At 32.8% G+C, this 17663-nt stretch overlaps 2 protein-coding genes across 4 annotated transcripts; one reads left to right on the top strand and one right to left on the bottom strand.

Annotated features, from left to right (window-relative positions):
- LOC116129229 (probable U3 small nucleolar RNA-associated protein 11) lies at window positions 1–3048 on the top strand. The gene is made up of 9 exons (XM_031414980.1): window positions 1–217; window positions 387–469; window positions 567–657; window positions 768–859; window positions 949–1042; window positions 1133–1212; window positions 2137–2220; window positions 2492–2591; window positions 2680–3048. Exons 2-9 carry the CDS (start codon window positions 414–416, stop codon window positions 2770–2772), a joined length of 690 nt encoding a protein of 229 aa, XP_031270840.1. The 5' UTR covers window positions 1–217; window positions 387–413; the 3' UTR covers window positions 2773–3048.
- Window positions 3049–4705: 1657 nt separating this feature from the next.
- Window positions 4706–12538, bottom strand: LOC116129226 (L-2-hydroxyglutarate dehydrogenase, mitochondrial). 3 transcript variants are annotated; one of them, XM_031414977.1, is made up of 6 exons: window positions 12150–12538; window positions 7602–7883; window positions 6997–7433; window positions 6482–6641; window positions 4994–5108; window positions 4706–4875 (listed from the first exon to the last, which is right to left on the bottom strand). In XM_031414977.1, exons 1-5 carry the CDS (start codon window positions 12393–12395, stop codon window positions 4995–4997), a joined length of 1239 nt encoding a protein of 412 aa, XP_031270837.1. In that variant the 5' UTR covers window positions 12396–12538; the 3' UTR covers window positions 4706–4875; window position 4994. The 3 variants fall into 3 exon arrangements, with proteins under 3 accessions (XP_031270837.1, XP_031270836.1, XP_031270838.1); XM_031414976.1 differs by having other exon boundaries at window positions 4706–5108; XM_031414978.1 differs by lacking the exons at window positions 4706–4875; window positions 4994–5108 and adding an exon at window positions 6025–6206.
- Window positions 12539–17663: the final 5125 nt, after the last annotated feature.

The raw sequence follows: 17663 nt of genomic DNA on the forward strand, positions 1-17663 counted from the left end.
ATTAATATCATAACCCAGGGGTTGGGGGAAAATTTACCCTATTCAAAAAAGGACCGACGTCTCCTTCTTCACTTCGACTACTGGTTTTGCCCTAATTTTCGGTGAATTCCTCTTGCCTCTGTGTAACTAACAGTTAGGTGAATCCCCCCAACTCCATCAACTTCTGCGGCCGCCGCCAAGATTCAAGAATCGACGCTGCTTTCGCTCCCTGTTCTATGTAAAAAACTCAAAATCAGCTTATAAAATTAACGACTTTCGGTTTTATTTATTTTCATTTTTGATATTATATACTGTTATTGTTTTGGCTCCTAAGCGTCTCTTCCATTAATAAATTTAAATTATTGTGGTCTTATTTTAACTTTGTTCATAATTTTGATTCTCCGCAGATTGACCGGTTTCATTATTCTTAAAAAATGTCATCCCTAAAGAATGCAATTCCTCGACGGGCTCATAAGGAGCGAGCTCAACCGTGAGTTTTCTCAGTTTTACAATTTATTTTTGTTTTTGTTTTTGTAAAATTTATTGGAAGGCGTTTTATGATGGAAATATATTTGTTTTGTTGTTAGGCACTCGAGGAAGAAATTTGGGCTTCTTGAGAAGCATAAGGATTATGTTGTTCGTGCTAAAGCTTATCACCAGAAAGAGGAGACTTTACGGGTGCCATTCAGATTTTTGTTGCTATTTTTATTAGTTTGAGATCCTGCATATTCGTTATTCATATGTTATCTTCATGGCTCTGTGTTGTTGCTCATGTGTTTGCATTGCAGAGACTCAAAGAGAAAGCTGCATTTAGGAATCCAGATGAGTTTTACTTTAAGATGATCAAAACAAAAACTGTTGGTGGAGTCCATCGACCAGAGTAACACCGATGTCCAATGGCTTTGTTTTTTAATTCTTTTTCCCCCTCCCTCGCGAACTTAATTTGACTGGTTAGTTTTTGTCTTGTAGGAGTGAGGCAAACAAATACACTCAAGAAGAATTAATGTTAATGAAGACCCAAGATATAGGATATATTCTTCAGAAGCTACAAAGTGAAAAAAATGTAAATGATATTTTTTATATTACAGTGGATTGTGTATATGAGTGTTGGTATTGTTTTCCAGTTATTAAGTAAATATATTGTTTGGTGCAGAAAATTGAAAAATTAACTACCATGTTGCACTCTCTGGATAATAATCCGGCAAACAGACATGTGTACTATGCCGAAAACAGGTTTGTGCTCTCTTACCCATTGTTTATATGTTAAAGCAATAACATTTTTTTTTTCCTTATAATGCAGTGTTAATTTTTGATAAATCTATGGCTACTTAATTAAAGAAAGATTGCATGAATGATGATTACTTTTTTTTTTTCCCATTTAAATGCTAGGTTGCAAATACTTTAGTGATGAGATGGGATGCAAAATTATGATGCAAATAGTACTGTAATTGATTCTGATGCCTTAATTGATTTAGTATTTAGTATCTTTGAATTCCAGCAACATTATGGCTTCCTCTGGGTGAGCTTACAAATCCCACTTTTGTCATTATTTTTTGGGAATTCTTCTAAATTAAGTTGCCACTAAACCAAATATTTCAAGGGTCACGCCCACCAAGCATGGGCTTTCAGTGTAAGGGCTGAAGCTGCAAACTTCAAGCCATTCCAGTTTCAAATTCATCCTCTAGTTCAGACCAAAGAAAAGCCATTTGCTCTCTATAATTTTTGGATGAAACTCTTAGCTGTTTCTTGAAAATAAACGTGAACTAACATTTTTACCTGCTGTAATGGATTTCTTTGGGTTCTTTCTGATGCCTAAATTAGTCAATCATGATAAATCTCAAGGTTACTAGATTTTGAATATAGCCAGTGTTACAAGAAAATGTTTTGATTGTCAAGTTGCAGAAAAACTTGGATTACTATTGAAGATATTGTTTTCATCTGTTCTCTATCATGTATGCATATTATTATTTATTCTTATTGCTCTGGACTGTCTCAACATTTTAGGTTATTAGTTTTTTGCCCTCTTTTTACATTTTTTTCCCCTTCAACAAGAATTTTCTAGTGTAGTAAGCAATTTATAGATCCTTACATACTGAATTCTTAGGTCAATGATTTGTTTGGATCCCTTTTATCCCTTTCTTGTTGTACTTCGTGCAGGGAAGAGGCTAAACAAATAAAGTCTCAATCTGAAAGAAAGGGTATTGTGCCTGCATCTGAGGACATTCCTGATCATATTAAGAGGTAACTGATGAAAGTTTAATGTGTTCTTGGACATTAGTATCGTCCACTGCCTGATCCCTTCTGAGGCTGGTCCCTAACTTATGGCTATTTGTAGTTTTAAAAGTGTTACCAGATTTCTGAAATGTGAATGAGAAAATCATACTGCCGACAAATTATTCTTGTTGAATGTTTAATTCAGTTCACAAGTTGTCCTTAACTCTAGATTTAGCTACTTTTTTCTTTTTGGGTGATAACTATTTGTTGTCTTCCACTTTACATATTCCATATACAGGAAGACTGCTGCTTCCTATAGAGAACTAGAAGGGAGGAGAAGTCGAGTACAAGAGTTGGAAAAATTATATATGGATATGGCATTGCAGAAGGAATTACAGGTATAAAACAATCTTTTACTTCCTTTTTTCTATTTGGTGGTTGTGTTTGACATTGACAATGATAACAAATATTCTTCTTAATGAATAGAAGAAGGGTCGGAAACGCAAGCTCCGTGAGGAAGAGATTGTATCCCCAACATCCCGACCAGTATACAAGTGGCGGTCAGAAAGAAAACGGTGAAGAAGTGTATGTTTTGTAGGGAATTTGGTGAATTAGATTTAAATTTATGTTTTGGAGAATTATTAGATTTAGGACTAGGCAGTTGAAGTAAAAGTTCAAGTTGGTGGGATGTATTAATTACCATGTCTAAGTGTAGTCAATGTAGTTTTTATGTCTAGCTTGACAATAGTAAAATTTTCTATGTTAACTGTGTCTGTGGTATAATTTTTGGGTTTCTAAGTGTTGTAATTTGGTGAATTACTGCTCTGCCCTATAGGAAATAAAATTTTGGTGGTTCAAAACTTACAAAAAAATTGCATTTAAAACAAAATACTGATGCTTTATAACAACATCCTAATTTGGCCCATGTACAGAAGTGTGCTATGAGCTCTTTTAACGTTTCTATATGCTTGAATTTTAGGCTTTGATGCTGGTGTTGCAAACACAGATATTCAACTGATATCGTTTGTATATTGTAATTGCATCTCTCTATCTCTCTGAAAATTAGCCTTTATGAAAAGTCCCGTCACCTTTTACTTTTTTGCTTGCTTTCGGTTATCAAGTGAACAGCAATCCTTAAATGTTTTGGGCAATTTATTTAAACTGTCGTTGGATTTCTACGTTATTAAATTTCTACTGTTTTAAAACCCGGATCAGATCGGTCGGTTAAACCAGTTTGATTGGGAGCCAGCATCAACATCAGTTTGGGAACCTTCTAAACCCGCTTTTAACAATTAACTCGGAATGAACCGGATTTGGACCGGTTGAATAGTGACAAACCATCGGTTTAACCGGACCGGTGGCACAACCAGGTCACTAAAAATCCCTAAAACAATTTCCCCTTTTCCAATTTCCAGTTCTCCATCTTCAATTTTTATCATAATTTAAATGTCCATTAAACATATCAAAACATTTTATAGTAACAACCAATGTTTCAAAATTTAAATTCATGGATTGTTGGATGGAAAAGAATGATTACGGCAAATACCAAACAGTCTAACCACCAACCCATTCAATATTTATGAGAAAACCTTAGGAAAATATATCAAAAAGTCAACAAGATGCGCAGGTAGCCAACTAGCCATTGTAGATCCAAAAAAAAAATGCAAGGGAGAGAAGAAACAAGATGGCAGAAGAGAAAAAAGAAATGGAAAAAAGGAAATCTAGTAGCCATGAAGCTTTCACCGTGGTGGATAGATCCAACAGCCACGAAATCTACATCATGGCGAAGCAACCACGAAGCCTACACCATTGAGGTCCAAACGGTAGCCATGGTAGATCGAAAAAAGAAGCAAGGGAGAGAAGAAAGGGAGACGGCAGAAGAAGAGAGAAAGAAATGGGAAAAATAAATAAAAGTAAAGAATTTAGGATTTTCTTAAATAAATAAAAGTAAGGAATTTAGGATTTTCTTTATAAGTTTTGAAAAGTCAATAATACCCTCTTTGAAACGGCGTCGTTTTGCATTTTTAGTGACATCATTATAATGACGTCACTGATCCAACCGATTGGACCGATCAACCCGGGCCCCTGATCGGGTCAAGACTCGGGTCGGGTTTAAAAACAGTGTAAATTTCTATTAACTGCCTGAAGAATAAAAAATAAGCTTTGCTTGTAATTTAGGAATAACTCACCCAAGTGTTGCTGAAAAGCATCTAAGTTGTGCTGTTGTGGTTGAGTAGGAGGACGATGGTACATGAACTTGGATACAGATTTAAAATTCTCATGGTTGGTTATCATTTAGGAAGATCTCACCAAAGTGCTACTATTTTGCAATCTTAATACCATAGCTAAATTTGAAATATGACATCTCTGTCATCTTGACTCTCAATGATATGATGAATATATTTACTTTTTCAAGATATCACTTGTGTTGCAGCCTTCCTCTTCCTCCGCACAGCAGGTATGGTTATGACATTCTCAATCTGGAAAAGATAATTAAACAAGAAAGAGAACAAGTGATGCAAAACTCAAAAATGGGTTCAATAATACAACTGTATTTACAACTTATGAACCAGATGAAGATGAAAATGTTGTCTAAATAGAAAGCTAATTTACCTTGAAAAGGGCAAGTGAAAACTAAAAACATATCACTCACTGTCAATAGATATGGTTCACATGATACACCTGAAGAAGATTTAACAAAGGAAGAAAGACGAAGCATCTTACATCCCAAGTTTTCTCAATAAGTGTTTTGAGTACTCATAAATTATTACTCATGTGGGCAAACAACATTAATACCTACATCATCTCAAGAATCTGGCAGCTATATATTCTGCAATTGCTATGCTTGATGTTAGACCAGGTGATTCAATTCCAAAAAGGTTTACAAGACCAGGCACCCCATGACTCTCCTCTCCCTGTAAGAAAGTAATGCTTGTCATTCATGTCAACACTAGTTGAAAAACAATGTTGGGAAATCCAACTCCCCTATCATAAAGAAACACTAAGAAAATATAACAACGTTATTACATATATTAAATCCAAACCCAGTCCTAAGCTACATTCAAACTTGCGTTTCAATTAACTAGAATTGTTTTTTTGTTTCAGCTATATGAGCAGAGCTTCACCGGCTGAACCTAACTTCTTCTAATTTGCAAAATTTGAAGAAATGTTATGACAGTGAAATTCAACCAGGCAACCCATAATTTCTAACACTAATAAGATTATGAACCGACTTCACACTGTTCCATTTAGGGAATTTGTTGTGAACTTATCATACCAGCACTGCCCCTAGTTTGATTAAGGACACCATGGATCTACTAATGAAGGTTATAGATTTGGTCAAGCGCAAGCAGCTTATGATACCATACTTCAATATAACTGTAGGAATCGATCACAAAAGCAATGTAGTAAAATTACATAACTAAAGCTAACATGTTAAGTCTCTTGTGTGGCCAGATTTCAACAGCCCATTCTGTTATTTTTATCATATAATCATGAATCTTCCTAAAAGGTTTTTATTTTTTTTTTATTTTTTTATTTTTTTATTTTTTTTTAAATACAAGTGTCATTTCATTCAGTCTAAGTTCATACTTTATGTATATAATCATTGCTTGTATCCATCTTCAAACATCTGAAATTGACCTCAGATTTAGGGCATATCACCACCAGGCAGCATCAAATTTGGGACTAATGAATTCTAGGAAGAAGGCATCTGGCAATGGATTTAGATATCTAGAACCATCAGTTGTAAGATTTGAAGCACAAGCACTGAGGTTCATGTTCCACAATTTTCAAGAAAATCAATAGAAATTAAAAATAAAGAACTAAAAATAATAAACAAGAATATATATTTAAAGCCTGTCAAATAGCAAGACTACTGATGTATCACAAAATTCATATACGTCGCCTGCCTCCAGACTCTAGTTCCGGTTTCTAGAATCAAGGAATTGGCAATTTGTCATTCACCATATTGAGTTTTAGTTACAATCCCAGCCCCTGGTTTCACCTATTTTCTGCTCAAATCAAAATGGCAAGATGCATTAATTAAGTAACTGTAGCATATTCGGCAAAAAAAAAAATGGCCTAGATACCACTGAGGCTGGTTTGTGGTATTTGGGATAAGATTACATGAAAGTTTTATGTAAAATAGGTAGTAATTATGTCATTCCAGCTCATAATTTTGTGCAAACATGCATTTTAGAACCAATTGTACAATCCAGGATATATGATTGGACAACTTATATGTTAAATTCAGTAGTTCACATACAAGGGAGTTTCCAAGAATTACCTGTATTACAAAATCAACAGGAGGTTGTCCAGGTCCTGAAAGTTTTGGTCGAATCCCTGCATAACCTGGCTCTAAAGCTCCATCGCTCAGTTTCGGGTAGTACTTTCTAATCTCTGGATAAAATCTTTCAGCACGATTTACATTTACAGAGTAGTCAAACCTGGAATAGAGGCCTTAATGAGTTAAATTTCTAAACAAAGCATCATTGATTTATAAAAGAATGTCAGAAAAATGAACATCATTTCAGAATCGTAAAGGCATTCTCTGGAGAGTGGCACAAGTATAGCTGCTTGACAATAGACATAACATTAAAAAATAAAAGTGCTAAGAATTTCACAGTTATCTGCTGCTGCAAATTCAAACTAGAAGATATCTGCAGCAAAATCTCTCCCATACAACATGCTACCATCATGTATGATGAAGTAAGAACTGCTAATATGAAAAATCATAATACTCAACCATGCAATAAGTCATAAATGACGGAGAATAAGATCAAGGGGCTAAAGAAAGAGTACTTATTCATGAAGCTACATATGTCATCTATGCCATCAATCCACTCAACATCTGGGCCAAACTTGACCTGGCCATCCAAATCCAGCGTAACATGCACCCCAAGGCCACCATCCTCCGGTATAGGATATATCAAATGTTTGAAAGGAATGACCTTAGTATTTGCAAGGGTAAAGTAGCAACCACGAGCATAATATGCAGGAGGAATAACACTACTTTTCAGACCAACAAATCTCTTTGCAAGGGCCAGGGCACTCAGGCCTGCAGAGTTTACTACAAACCTAGGAATAAGAATCAGCTCTGATTGCAATGATGATTGCCCATTCCAGTTTCCAACATTTTTGCTTTCAGATACATATAGGTGCATACAATTTCCTTGATGATGGCCACCAATGACTGTAGTATTGTACGAGAAAGTAGTTCTTCTATTTTCAGCTTCCCCCTGGACCCACATTGGGGTAATATCCCTGTCAATATGCAGTCATAACTTATAGAGATAAATGAAGCATAAGACAAAAGTTCGCTGGAACAAATATATTAACGTTATATTCAAGCATGAAATTTACTATTTCTAGTTATCATAGGGTACAAGAAAAATGGCAATGCATACCACTAAAGATAGCATTAGGGAATGACTATCAACAATCCCAGAAGCAGGTGATAGTAAGGCTTTCACACATTGCAATTCAGGTTCCATTTTCATGGCTTCAAAACCCTCCAACATCCTGAGGCCATCAACACCATTTTGAGTTCCACACTTCAACAGTTTGTTCAACTTTGGAATCTCCAGAGGTCCAGTAGCAACTATGAGTTTGCCAATCTGTTTATGAGGAACCTCGTGTTCGGAGCAGTACTTGTATAACAATTTTCTTCCCCTTACACAGAACATTGCCTACAATACCAGGTTGACTTTATATTTCATCAAAGTATACACGTTTTTTTCATTTTATTTTGATAAGTAATTTTCAAAAGCAACGAAAAGTACAACCCAAGAACATGCGAGCAAATATAAAAATATGAAAAGCAAAGAACATCTGAGAAATAAAAGAAAGTAACCATAACAGAATTCACTGCCCTCAAAAATAAAATATCAAGAGAGTCACACATAGAATGTACAATGAGTGACACTTAAAGCATACAAGCAAATAAATAAGGGCATCACTTATCAGCAAGGTAACTTTCTACTTTCATGACTGAACTTTCTGGGATCACCAGGAAGATAATGAAAGAATATTTTTAAATGTGACAACAAATTGAGGTTGTTAGGAAAAATGTTATTACCCTGCAGCAAGATTGTGGCAGGAGCAGTGTTGTGGCAAGGACATTAACTAGAATTTCAATAGTAGTGAAACATTGATTTTTCAAAACAAAATTTACCAATAAGCAGTTATAGAAAAAAAAAAATTCTAAAGGCATATTGTGAAGGAATATGACATCATATACTGTCCTAAATATCGAATTACGCACCTCTAGAATAAATTCCTAGTGCAGGATAAGTTTAGCAATGGTCGAACCTCTAAGATACCATGACAGAGTTTTGTAAGGATGTATTCTTAAATATAGAAGCTTAGAATAACAAAATGACCTTTTTTATTGATATACAACGATGGGCTAACATGACCGTGTAACACTGGAATCTAAAAAATGACTGAATAAGAACTAGCAAAATTGATAAGATCAAAAGTAGTATCCGTGCAACAATAAATGAAAAAAAAATAAAAAAATACAAAGGCTCAATGATGAAAGTAGAAAGCATTTTCCTCACCCCTTTTTACAAGGCAAAGAATAAAGTTTTGTACCTTCCCATCAGCAAACACTAACCCCCATTATCCCAGGAATCACCAATTACAATTTCAAATTTAGAACTTAAAACTGCCACCAAGATTATTACTATGAATTTAACAATCTAGTTTTTTTGAATTCAAATGATCTAAAGATATTGATTTGATTAGAACTGAACCAATGCCATATGTCCTAACATGATAATCTAATAATACTATTTGAATTCAAACAGTAATAATTAGCAAATGCAGAGTAATTAAATTGTAAAAGTGACCAAGTCCACACCACATACAAGCCTCATTTGAGTGAATTTGCAAACTCCTTTTCCTATACTTATTGAAAGCATGCAGTTAGTAAATGACTTTCTTGATAGATTTTTTTAAAATTTGCTTGGGCATGCTTGGTTTTTTATTGGTGGGAGCCAACTATGCTTTCCTTGTTACTACACCTCAGAAAGGCCTTTTTACATAAGCCACTCTGGAAAGCTTTTTCTGTTCAACGTAAGATTGTATATGATGCATACATTGGAGATCTTGCATCTCCTAGACATATTTCTTCGTAAGCAGGTGTCAAATCTTCAAATGAGAATTAATTCATTCGATTAAGTTCTAAGAATGGCACCATGACATATCTTGTTAAAAGTTTTCTATTGTTTAATTTTTACTGATAAGTTTCTAGATTTGAATAAGGTATTGTTGTTGCAAGGTGTTCAACAATGTTAAGAACATCCAATTCTCAATCAGTCAATTGCCATCATCAATGGCATTGAAGTGATTGTCGTTGAAAGCTTCAATTTTTGAAGTGTCAAGCAGAGAATGAATAACAAGTGGTGTAGAAACCAATAATAGAAGGGAGATCAAAACCCTTCTACGTCCAGCTTGGTTGAAGAACATAAGGTCATTCTAGTTGTTATAGTCTCATATGTAAACATGGTTGACGCATAAATTAAAGATTGGTTGTTGATTCTGGAGGCAGCAAACATAGCTGATATTTATTGTCAAAAGAAAGTGGTGTATTTCAAAACACCAAATCACATATTGAAAGGAAAGGCTTCCTAGAAAGCTATAGATAGAGCTTTCTTAGGCATGGAAACAAGCAAAAAATAACAGCTTCAACATGCACAAGACCAAGCTAATTTGAGAAAATCAATCGAATAACTAGTTATCGAGTGAGTTCATGTGATAAATGGAGTGCCAAACAAGTGCAATTCCACCTGAATGTTTTTGAATGTGGTGCAGGTTTACCCACCTTGTACATTTAGATTATCAAATTAACATAAAAAAGAATATTCAGATTATCAAATTAGTTAGCCTGTTGGTAAATTGACTTTAAATTTCAAAGGGTAGTTATTAATTATATGGGATAGAAACAAGTGTTTATTAATTGCATCATAAAAAAGGGACAAGCATAGCGCTTTCAGCATTCAACAGTTGTTCCATTTTCTTTAAGTATGAATACAAATTTTGTTCCCATCAGTTATGCTAGTTCTTTTCTCATCATTATCTTATCACCATTGTAACCTCGTTGTGGTAATTCTAAGTTTTTGCACCTCAGAGTGTATATATACTAAATAGTTAACTATTGTATAACCACCAACCAAAGCAAAAATGCAAACAACAGCACAAAGAGATAGAAACATGACATTGGTGAAATGCAATGCATAGAAAGACCGTAACAAAAAACAAAAACAATTATAATAGAAACTTAACAAAACCTTGTTTATAACGAACATGAAAAGCACCAACAACAATTAAAGGCCTGCAAGTGCAACAATAGACAATGCAACAACCTACAAGTTACAATGACCCAATTCTTGAATAAGCATACTCACAATATGAGGTTGAAGAATTGCTACTAATATGTAAAGATTGTATTTCAAAATACACTATTCCACATTGAAAATGAAACAAGCTGTGAGTGATATATAAGCAAAAGCTCTTAAAAAATATGGTAAAGTGGAAACTTAATAGACTCTCATGTGCATGAGATCAAACGATTCAAGTCTAATTTTAAAAATTGGTCAATAAATCATTAATGGGATTAGTGCACCCTATTAATAGAGCACGTGATGGTGCAAATTTGCCTAAGTAGGCCTCGTTTTGGGTGTAGGTTTGATCCGGTTACATAATTTTAAACATATTTTTGAATGAATTGACTTTGAATTGAGATTGAATTATCCAACTAATTTAAAGCTGAATTAAATTATTTGATTGGACGTATATACAATTGAATTTCAAACATCAACATAAAGTCAATTCAATTTTTCAACGGTTATTACCCAAAACTAGTGTTGTGATAACAACATGATAAGGGGATTGGCTATCAATCTCCTAGACTATTAATAGTATTAATAGATCGGGTTAGCAAACGTTTTCTAAATAGACAAAAACTTGCCCACTTATTAGTTTTTCATACTCTGTTATTTTACCATAATTCCGCAATTAAAACCAAACATACACCATTTTCTTTGTTGTTTTATCATTTATGTAGAAATGATTCACTAAACCCTTTCATTTCTAATCCTACACCCACACGGGGCCCATTTGGGTGGGATTTACATCCTCTGTGGGTGACCTCTCATATGCACACATCCGGTTTCTTGGTTTATAGATCAATTACTAAAATTGGCCATATGTGCTTGGTCTCATGCACATGAGAGCCCACTAAGTTTCCCTAAAACCACACACTTGGAGTGCTCTTACTTATAAATCACTCTCTAACTTGAATTTTCCAATTTAAAATTGTATATTTTGAAATATACAGTATTCATTACACATTAAAATTAGAGTGTATCCTTATAGAAGCACCACCATTTCTCCGGGAGGTCAAATCATCATTAAACTTACTATGCACTAACAAACCATCTAAGAAAGTTGAAATGTGGACTTTAAGACCGCATTTGATTTAAACATGTCTTGTATGTTTCTATTTCTTCATTTGTAAGAGCCTACCGGTCAATTTTGTTAGAAAGTCACTATTCCACTAATACTGCCCTCATTGCAATATTACTCCTGCCAAAATTTCTTCTAACAGAAGTTAAAGATCATATACCACTAATAAGAAAGTGATATTTTCATGTGAGCGGGCTTCTTAGGAAGAAAGAACTTTTTTCTCGTACTGCTACAAGGATAAATTTCATTGGCTTCTATAAAGATCAACCTAATTATAGGTAGACCTGCCTAATTTGAAAAAAAGGAAATTCTCATATTACAAACAATAAATAAACCTAAAACTCAAAATATCAACTCATTATTCTCATATCAGTCAAGATCGATGGATAATGCCGCAGGAAAAACAAAAATTCCAAAATTTAATTTTAACGATTACCTAGAATCTGAAATAATTAAAAAAGAAAAAAGAATGGAATTTGACGAACCTTTAGAGAATTTTGAGGGTAATAGATGCCAGCGTGAATGACTTCACTGTTGCGAGAACTGGTGCCGGTGCCGAATGTGGGAGCTGAGTCAAGAACCAAAACTTCTCTTCCCTTTAAGGCTAGCTCTCTTGCAATTGCAATTCCCACCACGCCCGCCCCTATCACCACACAATCCACTTTCTCCTTTGCCGCATTTGCACTTGTCGTCACTGCTCTCTTCACACTTTGAAAGGCCTGCTTAAGCATTCTTTTTTCTAATGAATCTTTTCCAAGTTTAACCCACCATCATCTACCAAAAACGCAGTAGCGTTTCCCCGTCTTAAAACATGGCTAAATGCCCCAACGGGATTAGGTGCCTCCGCTGATGGGGTGTTAACGTGGAGAAAAAGATGGGTGTTGTGTTGGGCTAATTATCGGCAGATTGGTATTCTATGATTTATAGAAATGGGAAGTCATTTTCAAACCCATCTGATGGATCTCTTACTAGCAAAAATTTCTTTAAACACTTTTTAATGTCGAAAATAATTTTTTTAAGCTTAATTAATTTATTATCTCTAATTTAAAGCTTAATTAGGTTTTTGGTTTTACATAATTTTTTTCAATTCAAATTTAATTAGATTTTTTTTTACACGTTTTTTTTTCTTAATTTCCTAACTTCAACTTATTTTCTATTTTTTAGATTGAGATTCATCCCATTAATTTTTCATAGTTTTAATATTATATTTTAATCAAACAAACAAATATTTAAAATAAAACAAAAAGTTTCAATAATTATAAAAATTTGGGATTAAGTTATGAAAATATAGTATCAAGGTTTATGTAAGATTAAATGTTAAAAATAATAATAAATATATATATAATAAAATATAAATGTATTTAAAAATCATAATATTATTTAAAGTAATTTAAATTAAAGCCAAATTGTTAAAAAAAAAAAAAAAAAAAAAAAAAAAAAAAAAAAAAAAAAAAAAAAAAAAAAAATTAAAAAACGAGGTGAAAAATGAAAATGAGGAGGCTAAAAGTAAAATGAGAGTACATAACTTGGCAATAAAGTTAGTCAATTGGATCTAATCAAGTCCATTAGCCAAAGAGAGTGTTACTCAAGACTCACTCAAACTTTTTCGTAAGCCCAAAAATTGATTAGAAAATTTAAATTCAAATGGATTTTAATTTATTTCAAAATTATCCTTTTCCTTATCTTTTTAACTTACAAATCTTCTCTCATAGGTTATATTTACTTTTTGGAATCGTATTGAAAGGGACGGGAAAGGGAATGAAATAGGATAGATATTCGTATAGTGAATAAATGATGGAATGAATTATGATTCTATTGTTTACTTATAAGATTGAATATTGAGGGAATGAAATGATATATGTGATAAGTGACAAAAATGTCCTCAACATGAAAATATTCAATGTAAGGTAAAAAATTGTGATTACATTTAAAAAAAAAAAAAAAACTAATTATGTATACAATATAAAAGATTAATACTATATTTTTAAATCCTTTATTTTTTATTTTAGCAAGAGATATTTTAACTAAGAAATCAAAATTTAAATGGTGGTCAATCTTGTTCAACAACTGGTCAAAGACAACGAATGTTGGTGGTCAGTTGACGATCAATGCTGGTTAACGTCCAATCAACCTCGATCAAAACTAGTCAAAGGTGGTCAATTATTTGTCAACCATCGATCAATGCTGATCAAAAGTTGTCAACTCTTAGTTAACACAGTCAAAGATGATCAACATTGGTTAATTATTCAACAAATGTCAATATTTATAAATATATATTTTAATAATAACTAAATTGTAAAATAGTAAATATAGAAATTAAAATCTTGAAAAGAAAAAAAAAATTAGTTTCCCACTCAAAGAATTAGGATACCTTACAAAATTTGAAGGAATCCTTTATCATGTTCTTATGAAATTGACTATGTATAGAAATTTCATTTTTGACTCAATTTCAATAAGTAAACAAGGGAATAAAGTATCATAATTTCATTCCCTTGTGGTATGAATGAGAAAGAAGCAAATTAAGATGAGGATTTATCTAAAAGAAATCTTTATTGTAGTTTTTAGTTGTTTAGTTTATTGAAAAGTGAATGAATTTTTTATTCAATAAGCAAATGATATCTTCTACCGTGATTTACTTAAACTAAATTGTAAAAGAGAAAGATGAAAACACAAGTATAGAGGTTTGAAAGAGTTTTTTAAAAATTTCATAAAGTCTTAAGAAATACAAAAGCTTGTTCATATAATAAAATAAGCTATAAGAAGAGAGAAGATAATTGAGGGGAAATAGAACCAATGCTTTTCTTATTCTAAAGTTGAGTGTACATCATCTTTCACAATACATCTATTTATAGTCTTAAGATTATGAAATATTATAAATGAAATTAAAAGTTAATAAAATGCTTTGAAGTTGTAGAACTTGAAAGGTTTAAGAGTTAGAGAAGATGAAAGACTAGGAAGTTATAGAATTGCAAGGGACATCCACATTTATTCATAACACTCCCCCTTGGATGTTCATTACACAAAGAATATGCCTCGTTAAAACCTTACTAGGAAAAAACCCAATAAACCTAGTGAAGGAAAAAGAGTACATTATTCTTGTGTATTATATGCATTTAGAAACTGTCTCATTAAAAATCTTACCAGGAAAACCCAATTGGATAAAACCTTGGTCAAGGGAAAAAGAGTATAGTGCATATTTACTCCCCCTCTTGATGATATCACTTAAGATTTTTATACCGATCCATTCCAATATTGTATACCAACTTTTCAAATGTTGCAGTTGGTAAAGTTTTAGTGAATAAGTCTACCAGATTATCACATGACCAAATTTGTTTAACTTCAATATTGCCATTCTTTTGAAAATCATTAGTGAAGAAGAATTTTGGTGATATATGTTTCATCTTATCACCTTTGATATAACCTCTCTTTAATTGAGCTATGCATACAGTATTATCTTCATATAATGTTATAGGAACTTCTTTGTTGTAATCAATGCCACATGATTCTTGAATATGTTGGGTTATTGATTTGAGCCAAACACATTCTCGGCTTGCTTCATGGATATCTATTATCTCAGCATGGTTTGAAGAAGTAGCAACTATAGCTTGTTTTGTAGAATGCCATGAAATAGCCGTACCTCCATATGTGAACAAATAGCTTGTTTGAGATCTAGCTTTATGTGGGTCAGATAAATATCTTGCATCTATATAACCAATTAATTGAGCTGTAGATTCATTTGAATAAAATAAACACATATCTATTGTTCCTTGAAGATATCGGAATATATGCTTAATTTCGTTCTAATACCTTCGTGTCGGAGCACAACTATATCTTGCTAACAAATTTACTAAAAATGTTATATCTGGTCGTGTATTGTTAGTAAGATACATTAATGCACCTATTGCACTTAGGTATAGTACTTCATGACCAAGTACCTCTTCTTTATTTTCTGTTGGCTTAAAAGGATCTTTGTTCACATCAAGTGATTGTAACGTCCATATTGAGGTACGTAACTTAACTTATGCCCTTATACCCTTAGTTGATTTTTATTAAAGTTATTTTGAGAAAATGTGAAGAAAATGCCTTAAAATTTCATTAGGGGTAAAATAGTCTTTTCACTCAAAATTAGTTGAAATTGTGGGGAGTGAAAAGAGTTAGAATTTCATGGAGAATGTAATAAAATGAGGGCATTATGGTAATTGACTAAGGGACATAGATAAAATTTTAAAGAAAGTGCAAGGGCAAAATGGGAAACTATATATAATAGTATGTTATATCAAGGATTGAAGAGTGAAACCCTAGTCACTCTTCATCCATTTTCACGCCACCTTCACCCTCATATTCTCTCAATTTCTTTAATTCTTCTTCAAGGGAAATTCATAGATTTTGGGTACTTTTGAGTGAATTTTCAATCCCAAGTATCCTTAGGTAAGATCCTTGCACTAAGATGTGAGTTTTAATTTTTGAAGTGTTGAATTTTGATGATTTATGTTCATATGATTTAAGAGAAAGAGAATTGGATCAAAGAAGATTTTTAAAGTGTTGGATTGCTCACATATAAGGTAAGTAAATCCTACCCTAAGTATGATTTAAGTAATATTATGTAGAGAATTTTCTTTTATGCATATATATGTTTTATATGAAGAATTGTTAATGGATTTGGTATTGAATGATGATTATAACTTATCCATGAGAAGTTGTGTTGGTGTATTTGATGTTTGATGAATGTTTGGGTGAAGTTTGGAAGAATTAGAGTGGAAATTTTGGAGTGTATATTTTGGACAAGTTTGGCGTTAAATATTGAGGGTTTTATTCCCAATTTTTGGTGGCCTAGAAAAGAGATAGAAGTGTAGCCAAATTAGAGTTACTTTGTGCACATAAGTTGTTTGATGAAATATCAAAGAGAAGTATTTGTATGAGTATGATTATGATTATGTGTTATATTGAGATGAGTTTGTAGATGGTAGAGAATGACATGTTAGCATTCCATATTGCATTATTTCATCTAAACATGTGAATTTAGGAAGAAATATAAGCATGAAACCATCTACATGCATACATACTCATAAGAGCATGAAAAAGAACTAAAGAATGTTAAAGAGTAAATAGAAAGAAATGAGAATATTAAAGAAGTTCAAATCTGAATTTTATTTAAAGAAGAGTAAAAAGATAAAAAGAAGAAAATGTTGTTGCGATGGGGAACCCGTGAGTGACAAGAAGAATTTTCCCCACATGCACGCCGCCTTTAGTGAGCGGCCTAAGAATAAGAAAGAAGAATTGATATAGTTCGTAAGAGTGCATGTGGATGAGGTATGTACCTAAGAAAGAAGAATACACTCACACGGCCAAGGTTCCAAATCCATGCCTCAACCGAGTCCAATCGGCAAAAGAATAAGAAAGAAAAGCAAAGAAAAGAAAAGAAAAGAAAGAGAGAAAGACTAGAAAAGGAAGCAAAAAAAGAAATACAGAAAAAAGAAACAGAAAACAAAATAAGAAATATAGAAAAGAAAATTCATATTTGATACATTTGTGCATTTGCATTATATATAAACATAATACCATGCCCATTATCTGAGTAGTGGGAAATTAGAACAGAGAAAGAACAGAGAGAAAAACAGAGTAAGAGTAGAGAAAGAATAGAGAAGAATGGAGAAATGTGAAGTAAAGAAAGAAATTCAGAATTTAAGCAACGAAGAGAGAATGATAGCATAGCGGGTTTACTTACTGAGCAATTAGTGCTCACCCCATTGTTTTTAATGTTTTTGCAGGTAACAGGTGAGATGCTGTCATTGGAACATCACACATCGGAAGGGTTGGGCTAAACTACGAAGTTAATATTTTGAGACTTTATTATGTTTTGTAAAGATTTATTTATAAAGAAAAATCAAATGTGGGCCCAAAATTTTATACTCGTTTATATGTATATATTTTCTTATATATATTTAGTAAATTTTACTGTTATTTTACGAGTATACTAGCTAGAAAGAGAGTTATTATAG

Source organism: Pistacia vera, unplaced genomic scaffold (assembly GCF_008641045.1).
Source record: "Pistacia vera cultivar Batoury unplaced genomic scaffold, PisVer_v2 Contig21, whole genome shotgun sequence".
Classification (NCBI taxonomy): Eukaryota; Viridiplantae; Streptophyta; class Magnoliopsida; order Sapindales; family Anacardiaceae; genus Pistacia; species Pistacia vera.

Coding starts and splice junctions, on each gene's coding strand:
- LOC116129226 (XM_031414977.1), bottom strand. CDS start 12,395: ATGCTTAAGCAGGCCTTTCAAAGTGTGAAGAGAGCAGTGACGACAAGT. Junction 7,884..12,149: donor ACCCTCAAAATTCTCTAAAG/GTTCGTCAAATT, acceptor CTGGTATTGTAG/GCAATGTTCTGTGTAAGGGG. Junction 7,434..7,601: donor CCCTAATGCTATCTTTAGTG/GTATGCATTGCC, acceptor ATGTGGGTCCAG/GGGGAAGCTGAAAATAGAAG.
- LOC116129229 (XM_031414980.1), top strand. CDS start 414: ATGTCATCCCTAAAGAATGCAATTCCTCGACGGGCTCATAAGGAGCGA. Junction 1,213..2,136: donor GTGTACTATGCCGAAAACAG/GTTTGTGCTCTC, acceptor TACTTCGTGCAG/GGAAGAGGCTAAACAAATAA. Junction 2,592..2,679: donor CATTGCAGAAGGAATTACAG/GTATAAAACAAT, acceptor CTTAATGAATAG/AAGAAGGGTCGGAAACGCAA.